Source organism: Catharus ustulatus, chromosome 16 (genome assembly GCF_009819885.2).
Source record: "Catharus ustulatus isolate bCatUst1 chromosome 16, bCatUst1.pri.v2, whole genome shotgun sequence".
NCBI classification, from domain to species: Eukaryota; Metazoa; Chordata; class Aves; order Passeriformes; family Turdidae; genus Catharus; species Catharus ustulatus.
The window spans coordinates 12,141,757-12,161,510 of record NC_046236.1 but is presented as its reverse complement, the minus strand read 5'-3'; the positions used below and the strand labels follow the sequence as shown (position 1 = coordinate 12,161,510).

The 19,754-nt window shown below is 49.9% G+C and overlaps 1 protein-coding gene across 1 annotated transcript; it reads left to right on the top strand.

The window, feature by feature from the left end:
- Positions 1-9,127: 9,127 nt before the first annotated feature.
- Positions 9,128-13,508, top strand: LOC117003634 (galanin receptor type 1-like). The gene is made up of 2 exons (XM_033073657.1): positions 9,128-9,241; positions 9,709-13,508. The coding sequence occupies exon 2, from the start codon at positions 9,803-9,805 to the stop codon at positions 11,129-11,131; it is 1,329 nt and encodes a 442-aa protein (XP_032929548.1). The 5' UTR covers positions 9,128-9,241; positions 9,709-9,802; the 3' UTR covers positions 11,132-13,508.
- The last annotated feature ends 6,246 nt before the right edge of the window (positions 13,509-19,754 follow it).

The window sequence follows — 19,754 nt, the reverse complement described above, 5'->3', positions numbered from 1 at the left end:
ATTAATCCTTCCAAATTTCAATCAGCCTTCCTGTTCATGACCTGGGGGGAGAATTGATAAGGACAAGCTCCTGCCCAGGGTATTTTAGAAGACTAGAGGCCTTTTGAAGGGGAAGGGGCTGCAGCAGCTGGGGGTACAGCACTGAAGGATTCTACCAGAATTTCACTGCCCAACCTCAAGGTCAAGCTCCACACGTTTGCTGTGGTCAGGATCTTCAGAGGAGCCAGCTGGAATGTTCCAGAGAGAACATTGCTGTGGGATGGGATAACCAGTGTCCTACTCAGGATCTGCAGATCAAGCAGCAGCTGCTGCTTCTAAGGCTTACACAAAGCAGGAAGGGATACCTGGGAAAGAGAGATGTCTCTTCTCTCAGGAGGAAAAACTGACAGGAGTGATGACCTCCCACATGGGCTCTCCCTTTCCCACCAGTTCTCCTCGTTTGGACTGGATCTGCAGAGTCCAGAGACACTCTGGTTCATCCCCAGACCAACAAGGGGAAAGTCAGGCTCATAATCCTTCGTGCTTGAGCTGTGCCAGAACTCCAAGGCAGTTTTTTCTGTGGAGCACCTGCTGATGCACGACCAGAGCTGCCCCCGTGTCACTGACAGTGCTGGCAACCACCACACACCCAGCAGCAAATCCAGGAATTTCCTCACGGGCTGGTGAGCAAGCAGCTCCCTCATCAGCCACAGTCACATCTCAGCAGCCTGGGGACATCAGGCTGGCTGACTGACACCAGCCAGCCTCAGCAAACCACAGCTGAATATCAGCCTGGGTCCTGCCTGCAGGCAGGAAAGGTGAGGGAGGGTGGGAGGGAGAAAGGACAAGGACTTGTTGCCAACGAAGTGACAAAAACGTCTAGGAAAGTTCTAAAAAATAAGAAAGTCACACAGGCTGCATCTGCCCCGTACTCACTTTGCAATTTGATACCTTTTCTTTCAACGTGACCATCACCCCTTTACAAAAAACCCCAAACCTACCACATTTGATGCTGAGGGTTTAGCTACTTCCTCAGTGCTGGAAGAAGGTGAATAAAGGCAGGAGGAGGGCAGTTGTTAACCATTTAACTAAAAGTTCCATTTCTCCTCCAATTTCGATGCCCCCCTGAGCACCAACTGATGGACAATAGATCCAACAGGCAGCAGAGATCCTCACTCATACTAAGCAGCTGTATTGGGTAGCTCAGTGACCCTGCTCCCTTGTCTATGGCATCTCTAATTTCCCCCATCCCCAAGGGCTGTTTTCCTAGCACAGAAACACCTGCTAAAATGCAGACCTTATCAGCAGTGACTTTGTGCATTGCATCACTGAGTTCTTATTTAAGAGGCTGCTTATTCAACCCTCAAACTCCTGAAATGCTCAGGACTCACAGGTGTTTGCTGGAAGGACTGAGGAACACAGAGGGCAAATGTTCAGCCTTTTTCTGAAGAGTGTGAGGGAAATAAAACAAGAGGAAAGGAGTCGTGACTCTCAGTTCTAGTGGGGAAGAGGAATTTCTACAGCCAGTCCCAGAATGCAGCTAGAAAAGAGTCTCTGCTGGAAAGCAGAGGGATGTTTCTTTCATTGCAATTAAAGAGAGGTTTGTAAAGCCTTTTAATTTTAACTCACAGCATCTCCATCCAGAGCCAGCTCAGACAGAAAAGCACACCTCCCAACCCTTATTTTGTATGCATGGTGCCAGGTACCAGCTCCAGAGATGAAAGGCTGGAGAGGGATTATTTTCTGAAAGAAAGGCTCCGGTCTGGAAGTTGAAGAATTGGAAGCTGATGGTATCACTTTATTTGGCAGCTGAGTTATTGTGCATCAATACTGCCTGAGGAAAGGGTGACAGAAATTAGCCTGATGCCCAGATTTCCTGGCCCTCCAGTCCCACAGTCTGTCCAAGACTCTCTTGCCAAAGCTAGATGCAATTTATCATCTTATTTCTTCAAGCTATATGAACATCAGTACCAAATCTCTGCTTTTAGCAGAGCACAAGACAACAGCCTATGGACATCTGGATGTTCTCTCTGCACCATCACATCCAGATCACTGGGGTCCTAAAAAGCACCTTTAAAGAGCCAAGTAAACTATAAAAAGAACTGTATAACACCCTTGTGCAGCTGAGGAAACCGAGGCACTTGCAGGAAATGAGAGCAGAAAAGGAAGGAGAGAACAAGGTGTTTTGTCTCCAGCCTGGTGCTCTCACCCTGCAGCTCTTGGCCTGACCTGGAGCCTATGGCTGGGTTGGGCTGGGACTTTTCATCACCTATCAGGTATTGCCTTAAACCTTAATGAGCCAATAGACCCCATGATGAGGGTCCCTTGTCCCCAGTGAGGCCCAGGGCTGCTGACCAGCTCACCATCCACCTGTACACAGACACCATCACTCTGCTCTCCCATACTAATCAGCATTTTCCTAGCTTGTTTCATGTTCCAGCCCACGAAATGATGAAAGAACCCCCAACAAACCCTTCATTTTCCTCCCCTTCCTTGATACATCCCTTTTCCAAAGGCTTAGCAACTGCTGTGTGATCTATGGCATGAAAATATTTCTGATTTCAAAAATTGGGAGTAAAACTGAGATGCAGCTATTTCACCTTGTCACCTCCTCCCCCTTTGCACCGTGCTGCAGCTATTGTCAGCTTTCATTTCCTGAAGTTACTCTGAGCTGTGAACACACACTGGAAGCAGAAAGACAGACACAGTCAGTGGTGATGAGAGGGCAGTTATTGTATTTCCAGTAAATTGCCTGAGCCTTTCCACATGAGTCACTGCACAGAGAGAGGTGAGGCATTAGGGGGAAAAAAGTTTGCAACTGATCCTGACAAGAGTTTAACAGCCCCTCAAAGCCTCTACCTGCCTGGTTTTCTTTAGTTGTGGGGATTCCTTCTAAACAGCTGCTGAAAATAAATAACAACTCACAGATTATCTTACACTGTCAAAACATGGGAGAACATTCAGAACCAGAATCTCATCTCTCCCTTCTTTCACACTAATCCTCCCTTGAATCCAGAAAGCACAAATCCTAAGAATTTCCTGACTGCAATTATAAAATATAGGAAAGCTGATTTTTAAATACATAACACTTGACTGATCACTAAGCCCTTGTTGGAAACGTGTTCAAGTTCTAAATCTTATTGCAACCTGATCTGTGAGGTATCTGCCTAGTGACAGCTACTGGCAAAGTATCACCAAGGCTGAGAGTAAGTTATTTCAGTCAAAAGACAAACTCCCTTCTATTGTATTCTCTGAAATCTTTATCTCCTCTCTGATACTAGCAGATCTGGCCCCTGAGTGGTTTTTTTCTGCAGAGCCTTTCCTTCCTGCCTCACCGCATTTCGCCTCTGCAAGCCTCTGCAGCTGGGAAAAGGCAAAACAGTGGCAAATTTAAGCCTTTGTCAGACTTCCCCCAGATGGCAATCAGCTGATGAAACCCAGGAAGATTTGTCATCAAAAAAGCCCTTTATTAGCCTGTTGCACCTGGGTATAGAGCACCAAGGAAGATGCATTGATATTCAAATGTGGAGCGTGCAGGTAGAAGGAGGGAGGGAGGGAGGATTTAAGAGCCCCTGCTCGCAATGATGTTTCACCTGGCAGCACCACTCCTTGGTAGCATCAGTGGCAAACTGCTTGGAGTCATAACAGGATGAAATACAGCCCCACAAACTGAGGAATCAGACCACTAGATTCCCTCATCAGCAAATCTACTTGTTTTGGGCTTTGCTTTCAGTCTGGTTCTACATATCTCTCCCCGGGGTTTGTGGTGCCTGTGCTGAGCAAGAGAGTGAGAGCACCACAGAAAACATGGGCATGGAGGAAATCCCATTATTGCTTCAGAGGATCCTGGATCCCAGCTCCAGGGAGAGAAGGGCTGAATGAATGCAGGCAGTGTTAGAGGGCTGCTTTGCATGTCAGCTGCTCCTCTGCCAAGTCCTGGCACTCTTAACTTCTCAAAGGCTTGACCCGATGCTCATTATCACTTCAAAATCTCCTTTGTGTGTGCAGTGATTTAGGGATCCACAGCACTGATTTCTCCTTAAAACACTCACGTTGTTAGTCATTGTACATCCATTCAGGATCCTCCATTTAATGAGAGGGTCAAGTTCACTTGGTGTGGCCCTGGGTTTAAACAGGGGCTCTGCAGGGGCCTGCTTAGCCCTGCATTGCCAGCCTGCTACTTGCCTGAATTTGTGCAAAAGCCACAAGCAAAAACATCTGAAAGATAGAATTTTCAATCACTCCAATGCCAAAATGGTGTTTCATTGTTCTTGAGCCGGTGAACATTGTATTAGACAAATTCTTCTGTGCAAAATTATCTTTTTCTTTCAGCCACTACATTTCCGGAGCACTCAATCTAAAAGGCGTCCAATAAAAAGGAAAGAAGATATGGAATTTGGCACATATCTCCTTATGAAAGCAGACCAGTGAATATTCTCAGACATAAAAATGCACACATTATCCATTTAAAATCCTCCAAAGGACACTGGAGATAGTTTAAATGTTTCAGTCTTTGATTGAGGGAAGACTAGTGGGACAACAAAGATTTTCACTCATGGAAGTAATTACAAACAACAAACATCAATTCCCAGATGTTTTTATTTGCTTCGCTATTTTATTTTCAAAGAATCTGAAGTGCACTTGGCATCTCCTTTGTATTGCCTTTGATTGTGAGCAGCATCAGCCTCTTATCTCCTCCCGGATTCACGGCAGCATCAAAGCTCTGACATCTGTGAATGTCACACGGGAGCTGTGATGAGGAGCTGGCCCACGGGGCAGAAATAGCTCGTGTTGTCCCCAAAACTGCGGTGCCAGAGCAGCGCTGGCCCGGGGACAGAGCAGCCACCAGCAGAGGGAGCGGCAAAGCCAGCTCAGAGATTCAGAGGTGGCCGGGCCGATGACACAGAGGATGTGGGGAGTTTTATTGCTGGGTTAGGGATTTATTAGAAAATGTCCCAGAGAACGGTGGATTTTTAAAATTTTTTAATTTTTAAAAAATCCGATGTGAGTTAACGGTGGTGTTGTTACTCTCTCCTGGTGGCAATTGAGCCAGGTTTCAGTGTTACTCGTGGTTATCTCAGTGTTAGAAATGCTCACACACAACTTCCCAACAGGTCCTGGGAGGGGGAAGATGTGAGGGCTGGGGGAGTTCCCTTATCCCGAGGTCCTGCTGTGTCCATGCCATCATCAAAAATGACAGGCAGAAGGGACGAGTGGCAGTGAAGGGGGGTTTTAGCCACTGCTTTCCAAGAGCAGTCTAAACAGCATCTCCCAGCAAAATCAAGTGGAAAACATTTTCACCAGTGCCAGTGCTCACCCCTGACGCTCTGGAATGTGCTCCTAGCTCACCTAACACAAGCAGCACCGTTGGCAGTCTGTCCCAATAGCACCAATCCAGCCCTGCTTGACTGAGACAACCCTAATTTTGTTTCACCTCTGTGAAGTGGGCAAACCCCATCCCACCTACCTGCTGGGAGGAGACAATAGCTATACCCTCACAACAGGCCTTTCCCTCAAACTGTGCCAGCTGAGACACATCAGACATGTCAGGGAGAAAGCCAAGAGAGCCTAAAGCCCTTTGGTTGGGTGCCAACCATCACACAGAGGTCAGGGATGAAGATGCATTGGGGACTACACAGGGCTGTGTATCTCCCAAATCCTGGCAGAGAGCCTGGGTAGCAGGGGGAAAACTTAAAGTAGGGAGAGCACATGAACACTGCAACTAGATGTACAACTGGAGGATCTGCCCTAGCTTCACACTCTCAAGGTCCAGAACAAGCTGGAAAATCCTCAGGGTTTCCTGAATTTACACCCATTGTTGGGACAGGCAGAGCATCACTGCAGCTCTGGGTGATACCCAGCTCCTGCTGCAGTGGGAGCAGGGAGGCTGTGCTGAGGCAGCAAAGATAAATTTACCCTGGCCCAGGACTCTGATGCGCAGTGGGCAAGGCAGGTTTGGGCACATGTAGCTGGCATGGGAAATGTGAGGGATTTTGAGATTCTGGCAAAGCCCCAAAGTGGCTGACTCACTCCTCTCAGGTCAGCTGTTCACAGCTGTAACTCCAGTGAGACCAGTGGGTTATTTCTGATGTGCTTTGCTCTATGATCACATTGCCCTTGCTGCTGAAGGATGGCTCCTGTCTACAGTGGACTTTATTTAGCTTCCACTTCAAAGCTGTTCTGTAAGAGGCAAACCAAAGTGGAAAGGGTATGGCATTTCTTTTATTTGGAGATTCCCCACCTTGAGTTATCTGGTGACTTTGAACTTGTTAGAATCAATGAACTCGTTATAATCAATGCCCTGTGCTCTCTGGCAGCTGCACACAGTGTATGGATTCGTCATTTGCTGCTAAAGATGACTTGGCACTTGTGAGTTGTGTCAATGGATGCAAAAGTAGATTCATTCTAATTATATCGAACCATTGATTAACTTAGTAATTTAGTCTTGAAGTCCTAAAGGTTTCCCAGCAGTAAATCATGTGAGTTACAAATAAAGTGCAGCAAGGATTAAAAAAAAAAAAAAAAAAAAAAAAAAAAAAATAAAAGAAAAGATAATTTGAATGTATTTATTAATTTGAACAGTTGGAAGGCAACTACCTGAACAAAACAAGCCCTGGCAAATTTCTGCGCTCTCTTCTCTTGTATTCTGTTAATATCCTGCTAAAAATGTTGACTTAAACACCTCCATCCTGTGTTTTCTGTGTGTAATGGCAGGTCTGCTGTAGGGAGGCTGTCAGAGGCTGGCAAGGGCTCGGGTGCATGGAGATTTCCAATTGCCAGATCCAAGACTGCTCTCTGTAGTTGCCTCATTGCAACAGATCTATTTGCTTATGGAGCAGCTGCGAAACTGCAGCAGATTTTAGGTATCCATGGGAGTATCCATGCATTTCACTGTGTGGAATAACGTGTACCTTGTACTCTGGGCAACACTCTGCAATTAGTTTGTGGAAGTTGTTTGTCTCTGAAGACCTATAAATACACATACACAAAACTGTAGGAGAATGAGCAGTTACATGCTTAGAGCAAATGCATTCTCACGCAGGAGAGGTTTGCAGGCTGATCACATTTGTCTGCCACCCTCCCACCCCCTGCCAGTGTAGCTCCACCACTGATCTTTCTTTCATTTCACGTAAGGCTGACCAAAAATATTTACTTTATTCTTTCACATGCCTAGAATAAAAAGGATGGGGAATTTCCCAGTGAAATCAAGGGCATTCACCATTCAGTGACAAACAGCCTCCACTGGGCTACATTTGTTACTTTGCTCTCCCTCAGAGAAGGCAAAGAAAGGGAATAAAAACTGAACATTTCAGGCAGAGGCATGAATTCCCTGCATCAAACGTTTTCCCCTGTGATACACTGGCGTCCTCTGAGCACCTCCAGTCAAAAGTTCCATTTTACAAACCAACCTTGCACCCCAAACAATCACTTCAACTTTTCAAGAGACCTTTCCCATAAACGTGCATTTTCCCCATTCCTTCGATTTAATAGAAAACACCAGAAGTTGGGTTTCTTTGTGCAGCGCTCCTGGTTCGGGTGAGTGCCCATCCCATCTGTGTTGGTGTTAACCCTTGGCGTGCCGGGATCCGCCAGAAATTGAGGATGGTGGGGGATGTTAGAGGAGAAATGGAGCTTCCCGAGCTCCCCGCTGTGCTACAGCTGAACCCAGGGACTCCAGGAGAGGAGGAGGAAGAGGTGACCATCAGGAATAGTCCCGGACTGTGCCAGCCCCGCCGGTCGCTGCCTGGTCCGTGCCCGGTCCCTGCCCGGCCCGGGCGGAGCTGTCCCTTCAGCACCACGGCCGGCCCGGGCTCTCGGCTCCCGGCGGGAGGGGAGGCTGGCACGGCTCGGCCCGGCTCAGTCTATCCCGGGCCGGCCCGGGTCTGGGGGTGCAAAGCGAGCGGGGGCACGCAGGAGTGCGGAGGTGAGGAGGAAGGGAGCTGGGGATGCTCAGGGTGCCTGCGGGTGTGCAGGGCACCTGTAGGAAGGTGCGCGCAGCAGAGTGTGTGCAGAGGGAGTGTGCACAGAGTGTGCGGGTCTACAGAGTGCTGCGGGGTGTGTGTGGGGTCTGTCGGGTCCGCGTGTGTGCGTGAGTGGGGGTCGCGGGACGGGAGTCTGTGTGTGGTTTTGTACCTGTATGGGGTGTGCAAGGTGTGCAGGACTGTGTGCGGGACTGTGTGCGGGGTGTGCGGGGTGTGTGCAGGAATGTGTGCGGGGCTGTGTGCGGGGCTGTGTGCGGGGCTGTGTGCGGGGCTGTGTGCGGTGTGTGCGGGGCTGTGTGAGGGGCTGTGTGCGGGACTGTGTGCGGGGTGTGCGGGGTGTGCGGGACTGTGTCGCGATGTGCGGAGCGTGTGCAGGACTGTGCGGGGTGTGCGGTGTGTGCGGGGCTGTGTGCGGGGCTGTGTCGGAATGTGCGGGGCTGTGTGCAGGGTGTGCGGGACGTGCAAGGTGTGTGGGACTGTGTGCGGTGTGTGCGGGGTGTGCGGGGTGTGCGGTGTGTGCGGGGCTGTGTGCGGGGCTGCGCCGGAATGTGTGGGGCTGTGTGCAGGGTGTGGGGGGTGTGTGCGGGGCTGTGTTCGGGGTGTGCAGGGTGTACGGGGCTGTGTGCGGGGTGTGTGCAGGGCTGTGTGCGGGGTGTGTGGGGCTGTGTCGGGATGTGCGGGGCTGTGTGCGGGGCTGTGTGCGGTGTGTGCAGGGCTGTGTGCAGGGCTGTGTGCGGGGCTGTGTGCGGTGTGTGCGGGGTGTGCCGGACTGTGTGCGGGGCTGTGTGCGGGGCTGTGTGCGGGACTGTGTGCAGGGCTGTGTGCGGGGTGTGCAGGGCTGTGTGCGGGGTGTGGGGGGTGTGTGCGATGTGTGCGGGGCTGTGTGCGGGGCTGTGTGCAGTGTGTGTGCGGGGTTGTGTCGGAATGTGCGGGGCTGTGTGCAGGGTGTGTGCGGGGCTGTGTGCGGTGTGTGCGGTGTGTGCGGGGCTGTGTGCGGTGTGTGCGGTGTGTGCGGGGCTGTGTGCAGGGCTGTGTGCGGTGTGTGCGGTGTTTGCGGGGCTGTGTGCGGGGTGCGCAGCGTGTGCGCGCCGCGGGGTGTGCGCCGGGCTGGCGGTGCGGGAGGTGCGTGGGTGCGAGCACGCGCGTGTGGCAGCGGGTCGGGCGCTGTCGCCGCACACACGCACGGACACACGGACACGGGGACACACGGACACACGCACACATCCACGGCAGAGCTGCCGGCGGGAGGAGCCCGGCCGGCGCTGCCCGCCCTCCGCCCGGTGAGTGCCGCCGCGCCGCGGGACCGCGGGAGAGACGGGGAACCGGGGAAAAGCGGGGGAAACCGGGGGGAATGGGGAGGAACCGAGAGCCTGGGGACAGCCGGGGCAGGGGTCCGGCAGTGCGGCCGCGGGACGCTCAACTTTCCGGGGAAGGAAAGAATGAGGGACTGAAGGAGCGGGGGAGTGGCTGCGGACCGAGGCCGGGGCTGCTCTTCGGGGTGCGGGGTCCGGGGCTCCTTCCCCGTCCTCCCAGCGGAGACGCCGTCTCCCCGCGGCCGGGCAGGGGCTCCCGCCGGTCCCGCCGCTGCTGCCGGACCGGTGCCGGTGCCGGTGTCGCGCTGCCCAGCCCGGCCGCTCCGCCGCTTCTCAACTAAGTTGCGGATAAGGCACTGCTGGAAGCTCTCCGTGAAGGGCGATCGCTGTCCCGAGCCCCCGCTGACCCCCCTTGTCCACATCCTCTCTTGCAGGCAGGGCTGATCCCAGCTCGCCATGTCCGGAGCACTGGAAGCAGCGCAGAAGGCTCTGCCCCGTTAGCCCAGGCTGCCCGGGGGGGACTCAGCCATGGATTCGTCCCCCCCAGAACCCGGGGCCCCCCCTGACCCTCTGCAACTCTGGCAGGAGGAGAACCAGACCCAAGGCGGGCTCTGGAATGGCAGCCAGGAGCTGGGTTGGGAAGAGCTGGAGAAGATGCTCTTCCTCTTTGCAAAGGAGCCTGTCACCATCAGCCTCACAGTGATGTACTTGGTGTCCTTTGTGGTGGGCTTCGTGGGCAACATCATGTCCATCAGGGTGCTGACCCGCAAGCGCCGGAGCCGGGTGTCCAGCCTGAGCGCCACCCGCAGCCTCCTCATCAACCTGGCGGTGTGTGACCTCATGGTGGTGTGCATCTGCATGCCCATCACCGTGGGCAACCTCATCTACAAAGCCTGGGTGTACGGGGATTTCCTGTGCCGGGCAGTGCCCTTCATCCAGGCTGTTTCTGTGTCTGCCAGCGTGCTCAGCCTGACGGTCATCAGCGTGAACCGCTACTACAGCGTGCACAACCCGCTCAACGCCCGCTCCTTCTTCACCCAGAGGAGGATCCTCAGCACCATCCTGGTGGTGTGGTTGTTGTCCTCAGGGATATGCATGCCCCTCATCTTCATGAACAAACGGGATGAGATCGGGGTGGTGGAGGGCTTGCCCCTGGTGTTTTCCATCTGCAGGGAGATTTGGCCTCAGGAGAGGCTCAAGCAAGCCTACAACTTTCTGCTCTTCTGTGCCCTGTACTGCCTGCCCGTCCTGTTCAACATGGTGATCTGCTTCCTGACGGTGCGCCGGCTCTGGAGCCGCAGCAGCCAGCTGAAGGAGAGCTCTGCCCTGAACCGATCCCTGCCGGCCTCCAGGCTGAAGATCCGCAGGAAGGTGGCGCAGATGGTGGTGGCCCTGGTCCTGCTCTTCGCCATCTCTTGGCTGCCTGTCTACCTGATGGACATCTGGATTGATTTCAACATCCCCAAATCTTTGCAGGATGTGACTCCTTCTCCTTGGATCCTGCAGCTCAGACCTTTTGCCCAGTGGCTTGGCCTCACCAATTCCAGCCTCAACCCTATTTGCTATTGCTTTGTGGGGAACCTCTACAGATCAGCCAAGGAAATGAAGAGCAAATACCACCAAAGGATGGTCTCTCTCTTTAACTTCTCTCTGACTGAAGGGACAGCTCACTCCTCAGCCCCAGAGCTGCTCACTTACCGGAGCTCAGTGGAGCCTGCAAGGAAAGGACCCCCCACCACTCCCTCCATGGACAGGAGATGTCAGGGAAGTCATGGCCATAAGAACAAGTGTGGACACTTGAACTCCTGCCAGCATCCACCTCTGAATACTGTCTCCAGTGAGAACACTTCCTTGTAATTCTGATCAGGAAGTTCCACTCATACCCTCATCTGCATTTAAGGACTCTAGAGATCTTTCTGAACCCAGTATTTAACGATGGAAAGCAGCTTTCTTCTAATAACTCCCCATGCCAGTTCAAAAATGCTGTGGCAGGGAAAGAAACAGATAATAAGATAAAAAGATGATGTATTTTAACTCAGATGAAATTTTAAGACAAACTATTTTTGCTGGGGACAACTGGATGTGCAGCCCGTTGCCCAGTCAACAGTCACATAATTAGACAGATCAAGTTCCCAACGAGTGAGCTCTCCCTGCAGCTCCATCCCTGGATGCAGAGATGCTGTTTGGATACAGCAGTGATTTGACTGCTTGCTGGTGCTCACACTTGCTGATGAAGAGCAGTGATAAGAGGCACTCTGTGCTCCAAATCCATCAGTTGTACTTGCAAGCAGTGAAGAAAAGCTGGAAACAGCATCATAAAAAGTGATAGTAAATGGAGAATTTCACTCACTTTTACCACTTGCTATTTCGTTGTCTGCTTGTACTGTTTCACTCCTCCACGCAAATAAATTCTCCTGATGTGAAGAGACCATGCCAGAAGTACTAAAGCAACCATCACCATTCCACATTTGGCAATTCAGAAGGCATAATGTGGCCTCAGAGGTGATGAAGGAAATGAAACAGGAAAATATTGTTTTGGCTATCAGCTCTCTTTCTTACAGCAGTCCTCCTGTGTGTGGAGTGGAATGAACTGGGCATCTATTAACATGATTTGCACTTGAAAAACCAGCCTTGTTCAGCTGTGTCTGTACCAAACAAAGTCAATGGCATGTGAAAATAAAAATAGAAAGTGGTTTATAGCTAATAAAATCAGAAACAACTAATGCAATGCTGTTTGTCTGGGAAGGAGCGAATCAAAGTGCTTGCTTTTCCTGAGCATCACAAGTAGGTTAAAACCTATTTCGTCCATCTTCTCCTTTAAAGGAGACTTTGATAAATAAATTGTATATTTTTATTCTGTTAGTATTGAAAGACTCCAGTAAAGCTTGAGCATTCCCTCATTCTGAGCACTGGATCTGATGCACAAAGGAGACCTTTCTCCCCAAGATCTGAGAGAAAACACATCAGACCAGGCAACAGGTAGGAGGTACAAAATGTACCATGAAGATCCAAAAGGCTGGAATGATAGCAGAGATGAGCCCCTTCCCTGCCCAACGCCAGGGGAGAGGGGATGTGCACCATCTCCAGGTGCCAGAAGAGCCCATGCCCAGCTACTTGTGCCCCAGCACCTGGCACAGCAGGTTTGTCCTCCTAGCAAAGCTCAGACTGAACACAGCAGTGTCCCTGCGAGGGGATTTTGAGTTTAAAGGAACTCAGGCTTCTCACAACTGGGGGCTTTTTTATTATTACTGAACAAGGGAATAACCTTTAAGGAAATCCAAGTTTCATATAATATCCTGCTGCCTTCCAGGGGTGCTTTTGCTGGCATAAAAAATAGAGACAAGAAAACAGCCATTCAACCTAACCCTTGTAATGATCACTCAATAGCATTTAATGTTAACAATGATCTGCCTGGGAAGTGAAAGATTCCTCCTTACCAAGCAGAGCCATCCACAATTTGTATTCCCTTTATATGAAGGAACAAGACATTACAACCCCCGGATTTATGGCTTTTATGTGTGCTAGAAATGAGAACATCTGCATTTTTGCAGGTGATATAGGAGTGTACCTACTGCCTGATCTTTTAGTAGCTGTGGAGAAATGCCTATAGAGATTTTATTTTCTCTTTCAAGGCATATTTTTAGGGCTGGCAAAATGTGTCAGACTAAGGAGCATCAAAAGCTCACTCTGAATGCCACTGATTCCATGTCTGTGAAAAGATGTTCTCCATCCCCAGACCAAATGTAACACGATATTGTAACCCCTACACTGCCCTGACCTGTGTATTTAATCCTGCCCTGAATAAACTACAATGAAAGGACCATGGAGGTGCCAGACCAGTTCCCTTCCCTGTGGTGGCCTGGCTCTGAAAAAGGACAGGATCAAGCAATGCTGTCAAAGATGCAAGATATCCATATTTTAAAATATCCCAGAGGAGAATTCTTTACTCTGAATTCATGAGCTGATGCCTGGGTCCTGCCTGGAAGTCTCTGTACCCTGGACAGAGGCAGAAATAGCAGGGACTGTGTTCTCCTGAGTGTACCTGGGCCTTCCCCTCCTGGTGCAGGTGTCTGTGCCTTCCTCCAGCCCCACAGCACTCCTGACCACCGAGATTCACAGTGGCAGAAGTCACTTCCACTAGGCAAGGTTATATCCTCTTCACACTTCTAAATGTATTTTCCAGTTTTGTTCAGTGTCCCTGTTTTCCTATAATAAAGTTGAATTGCTCACTTAACTCCTCTTTGTCTCCTTGGCTGTTTCTCTTCTATCCCCCACACTCCAACCACTTCTGCACTGCCTCTACAGTGAAATCTCCCCCTGCTTTTCCCTGTTATCACTCTCTGCCTGTGAATTCCCCTCACTCTAATGACCCATTCATGCCTTCCCTCCCCTGATGAAAAATCCCTTTGTGCCCTGCTATCTGAATGGCTCCTTTTGTGCTGCAGACACCTGTTTGCTGTGCAGAACGCTGATTTATTTTGCAGGGCTTTACCCGGTGGCTGCCAGGTAGTAATGGATTTCGGTCACTCTCACCCAAGGGTAAATGAGAAGCAGTGACGTCAATGTGGAAGCCACACAGCATCCTGTGAGCTGCCTGGGCTCTGGCAGTGATTTTATTAACCTGAACAGGTCTGTGGAACTCAGCAGTGCCTGGCTGACTCATCCTGGATCCCAGAGAGGTGAAACCTCAGCTTTCAGGAAGGTGGCTTCTTCCCTCTGCTATCTGATAAAAGATCTCTTTTATTTAGGGCTGACAAGACATCTGAGCGTCCTCCAGGCCACACAAGATTCTTGTTTCAGATAGCAGGTGCTTTCAAGGCACTCCTGGTCCTTCAAGGAACAGGGAGCAGACACAGCCCTGGCTGGTAAACACAGTTTTCCTCACAGGAGCTCCAGCCAAACATCTCGTACTCGGTGTGTGGTTGAGGAAATGGGTTTCTCTCTAAATATGCCCAGGCAGACTGGAAATGTGAATTTTCAGTGTCTCAAGGACAATGTTTTCCCACAGCAATGCTGCTAATGCATCTCAGTCCCACTCTTCCCCCATGGGTGTTTCTCCTCTGCTTTGCTGTTTAAATCAATACAGGCATTTTACCACGTTACCAAAATAGGATGTTTAGAACAGCCTTTCTTAGAATCACTGAATCATTTAGGTTGGAAAGGACCTGTAGGATCATCGAGTCCAGCCATTAACCCTGCCAAGCCCCCTCCAAACCATGTCCCCAGGTGCCCACATCTCTGAAATCCCTGCAGGGCTGGGGACTCCAGCACTGCCCTGGGCAGCTGTGCCAGTGCTTGAATCCATTTGCTGTGCTAAGGACCTAGAGGCAGCTGCTGCTCAGTAACCCTCTCAGGCACATTCCATGATCTGTTCTCATACTGTCAGCACTGCCTCAAGGATGTGACAGGTTTATTTTCTGGGAACCACCAGGGAGATGGAAAAGAGACAATCTTTCATACCAAGTATCGTTGAGGTACGTACAATCATGACTGCTGCACAGCCTTCGTGTGGAGATTGATGAATCACTGTTCCTTATAACAAAACACTCAGGGGAAGCCAGGGAAAGGATTGTGCAGGGTGTGTGAGGGCAAGCAGCACCTCTTCTCACTCCAGGGCAGCTGCTGGGCTCACAGGCAGAGAAGTGGTGAGGGCTGATGTGGTCGGTGGTGTCTCTGGAGCCTGAGCCGATCACCTGTGTTGGTTTAGAGTCTCTGTGTTCCAGCCTGAGCACCAGAGAGAGTCAGGAGACTCTTCTGTTGTTTCCAGAGGTGTTTATTTTATCTAATCTAAAAGTTCTTTCCCTGACTAGTCGCAGTCCTTCCAGCTAGCCAGCCCCAGGCACACTGCCCACCCTGGGCTGGCATTATCTTTTCATACTAAAAACTACATGAACATTATTTACAATTATCTTCCAATACCTATCACTTATATTGTACAGTCTGGTTCTACTCTAAACCAATCTAATAGTGCCAACATCACCCAAAAGATGGGTGCTAGGAAGAAGGAGAAAGGACAGAACACACCCAAATTCCTGCATCTTGACCCCAGACCCTTATTATAAACAATCTTTAAAACCTACTTTTCCACCTTATAATAATCTAACTTATACTCTACTTATTTTTTGTGACTTGTAATTCTTCATGTAAGGTCGGTAATTTTTCCCAGGGAGAGAAATCAAAGGCACAGGGGTTCTGGGCTCTGTGCCAAGGTTCCTGAGCCCCTGCCTGGGTCTCGAGCCATCCAGGGAAGCCAGAGGGATGTCCTGGGCTCCCACAGGCTGAAAGCAATAAAAAGTGTCCAAGAGGAGAGGACCCTTCACAGCAGAAAAGGCCATCAGCTGCTCTTTAAAACAATGATGAAACTTCAGACCTAGAGTACGTTGGGTATGTAACCTGCAACTTCCACTCTTGCTCCTTCCCAGGACCAGCCATCAGTGGGAGCTGGCTGCTTGGCTGAGCACTGTTGGATCTATTCAGTACTCTTGTTTTTACATTCCTATGAAAAATCCTTCCACATTAAAGAGCAAGGCAAGAGCAGAGGATGGTTTCAGACCTGGAATAATTTGATCAGTGGTAAAACTTTTCAAGGCACAGTCACCTGGAGGTAGGGCACGTTAGCGCTGACACAGCACAGGCTGAGAAATGCTCACTCAGGCACTTCAGAGCAAGAGCTGAGGAGCCCCAGGGGATGGTGCATGGTGCCCACTCCAGTGCAACACAACCAAATCCACAGATCCATCCCTCTTCTAATATTCATCAGCCTCTCAAGGGGTCAGCACTTTCACTGCAACATCCCAGAAAGAAGAATGCCCTTCAAAGGGAAACTCTTACCTGCTGGTATTTTACTCATTATTCTTACAGATGCTGGCATTCAAAATAGGATGGAAGCTGGCTGGCAAGTTATCCACAACACCAGCAGCCCCAGCATAATTCCTCCTGCACTCCCTTCACCACAGCACATCCCACACACAGCAACACCTGAGCTCTTCTGATGTGAAAAGTCTAAAATAGCAGGGAGACTGCAGGACTTGCCTGGGTTTCCAGTGTGTTGTGATGCCCTTGCAAAGAATGAGAGAAGTATCACTGTGCATCTTCTAGGAAAAACCAGTGCACCTCAGCTTACATTTTTTATTATATTTGTCATGTAAATAAATCACTGCCAGCTGCTAGAAGAGCAAATAAAAGAGCAGCTATGAGCAGGTACAACCAAAGAGATTGGTGGAGCCCTCTGGGAAACTCAGCCTCCAGGAAAGTACCACTTGCCTGGCACGTGTGGGGATCAAATAAGACTTTCCCAAAATTTCTGGGGATGAATGACTAGTGGTTAGGTCAGCCCAGGGGCACAGGAACTGCAGTAGTTGCTTTCTCTGCCTGCTAAACATCTTTGGGCCAAGACTCAGAGCTGACACGGTGCAGCTGCAAAGTCAGTGCAGCCTCCTGTGACTGCCACCCCCAGGCTCCTCTGCCTGACCCTGAAGGAGGCTCCTGGCTGCCCTGATCTGGGGATTCTTTCCCCCTTTACTTGAAAAAAACACCAGGAGATATTTTTAAATATTTCAGCACAAAAGATGGATGCAGCACTCGCAGAGAACTTTTTTTCCAAGTGAGGGATCTACACCAGAGTGTTCCTGTTTGGTGTCTCTTGCTGATTGCAAGACACCCCCAGAAAAAAATCAATGCCTGGAGTGCACTGGTGAGGAGCTGGCTCAGGAGTGCCCGAGCAGGGGGCACTGATTACCTTGTGATTATCCTCACCCCATGGGGAGAAAGGGAAGTCTCATGGAGCTGCAATGTGACCTTTGATTTTAAACATTCTGTGCTCAACCTTTTGCTTCTTAACTCATTGCACTCTAAGACAGCTGGTTTATGTTGCACACTGGGGGGTGGGGTGAATTATCCAAGGATAATTTATTTTAAAAATACACATGAAGTATTTCTGCACATGAAAGATCTGGGAATTAACAACTTGTCCCCACATGCCTTACCCTTGTCTCTGTGAGGTTTTATGGCACTGAGGAGCACAAAATGCTCTGTGCACTGTAGGATAAAATCACCAAACCTAAATCGTTCCCTTACCTGGCAGGTATTTCCCATCCCCAGCCCTCTGCCAGGTGCTCTGGGGCCAATCTGCAGTGAGCAGTGGCCTCTCCCTGCCCCTGCCAGGGGTGGCTGCTCTGTGGCTGGCCAAGCACCTCCAAAAAAAAGCACCAGCATCCCTGGGTGTGCAGGCTGCTGCCCCAGGTTCTGCAGAGTCTCTACCTTCCTTAATTTTCCACTTGAGGTGTTTTCAGTCAATCCCCACTTTCCTGTCCTCAGCCATCCACCACAAGAATGGAGCTGCTGAATTAAAGGGCTTTATGAATGAGTCTTTAGGCAGATGTATCCCATTACCCAGTGCTCACAAGTCAGGAGCTGCTATTTCTTAGTGTGAGGAAGGAAAATGTGGCAAAACATTCAGGAAATAAGCTAAAAGATAAAAAGGGGAAAGAGAGAAAGCCCAGACAGTGAAGTAAAACCATCTTAAGGCAATTACTGGGGGAGAAATAGATCTGCCAAGGATATTAAAGCTCTCATCCACCTGCTAATCTCTTCTGATAAAGGTCTCACTGGCTAAACTAATAACACTATTAAATCTGCTGTAATCAGTAGGAGAGGCAGCCCAAGGATCTCACAAAGTCACATGCCTGGAGGGAGACCTTTTCCAGCATGACTGGGCACAACCAGCAGCAGCTGAGTGGTACCTGCACCTGAGTTTCAGCATTTATTGCTGAGGGACTGGGGCTCAGTCACCCCCCAGTTACCTCTCTGGAATTCCTGAGGCTGCATCCAGCCCTTCTGCTTTGTCAGATTGTTCTTCTGGGCTCTGGTAGCAGGGGAGCAAACAGTAAATCCCTGCACTGCCTCTCAGTACACACTGGTGTTTGGAGTGGGCTGACTCACAAAGCTTCCACAAAGGTGGGGTGTTCTGCAGGAGCAGACAACCAACACAGCCCCTGGCAGAAATGCATCAGGGAAAGGATATGAAATGGCAGAACCTCCCAAAATCCTCCTCCTAAATCCTCAGGGCAGGGGCAAGGCTGCACTCTGCTCCTCTGTGAGTGAGGGGAAACAGATGGTGGGGGACAGCCAGCCCTGCAAGGTCCTTGTGTGAGCTGGAGCATCAGGGATGAGGGGCAGAGGTGCAACACAGCAACACGAGACAGTGACCAAGAGTTTGTGATAAAGCATTGTTGATGTCAGCTCTCCATGGCTCTGCCCAGCAAAGCAGAGATGCTGCTCCTCTGTGGCAGGAGAGTGTGCCCAGGCTCCTTGCTCCCCAAAAAACATGAAGATCCTTCTTCTCTTTCATTCCTTCTCCACCACTGTTGGCTTCAGCAGAGTTTCTTCTGATTCATACCCGCAGGAGATTGGAGTGAAGCACACAGTGAGTGAAATACTGCCAAGGTGAGGCTGCTGTCACATCAGCTGCTCTAATTCCATAGCCTTTATGGATCTATTCCTAATTTACAAGTGAGAGCTGGGCCTGGCACCACAGGCTGAGTAAAAAGGTGTCATTTTTATACAGTCAAATTTATATCTGAAATAAATACCACATTAGATCTTTCCAAGAGGTCTGAGCTGCAATGTATTCTTTTCTCTCCCTGTGGAAAGGTGAAATTCTTGCTAATGCTACCCTCAGGTCTGGAGGCTGGATATATTTTGGCCGTCTGCTTGCTCCACACAGACTGTCAGGGGCCAAAATGGGCAACTGTGTCCTCCAGCAATTTGGTGTGAGAGATTTTAAGCCCCTTCCTTGAGGCTTTTTGCAGGGAATGATACAGTCCTGATGATATGCAGCTTCTTACAGCAAAAATTCAGATAATGAAGAATAAAGTTTTCCACCTGTATGGGCTTTTCTTGTAGACTTCAGAAATAAGGAATGCATACACACGAATATATTTCCAATTACAATGTAAGCATATCAAGTTTGAAACACCACGGTCCCTCCCAGAGGTGGTGAATATCTGTGTGCTCACAGGCTGTGAATGGAAATTCATGGCTTAACCAAGACCATGTCACACAGCACCAACTGTGTGGATTCAAATGGATCTACAGACACACATCCTGGAAGGAAAACACCTCCAGCAGCCACATCTGCAAGCACAGCGTGGGAAGACTGAGTAGGATGGGAAAATCTTTGCTCTCAAATAACAAAATGCTCTTTTTGATCTCATCTCCTTAATTCTCTTCCTGAAGTCCAGGCATGACAGCCCAGAAGCCAGAAAGCTGCCAAATTTGTCATGGAAACTGCAAAGCTTTTCTGCAAGGCTCAGTGCCAGAACTGGAAGCCAGAACTCCTAGAAACAGCAAACAACTCTTTCCCAGTCTTTTGCCTGATCAAGCAAGAAGCAAAACTTGATAAAAGGAGTGGGACAGTGATGAATGTGGGGGTCTGAAAGTGGTGATGGAGCAGCTCCCCTTCCTCCAAAGCTCCTGCCAG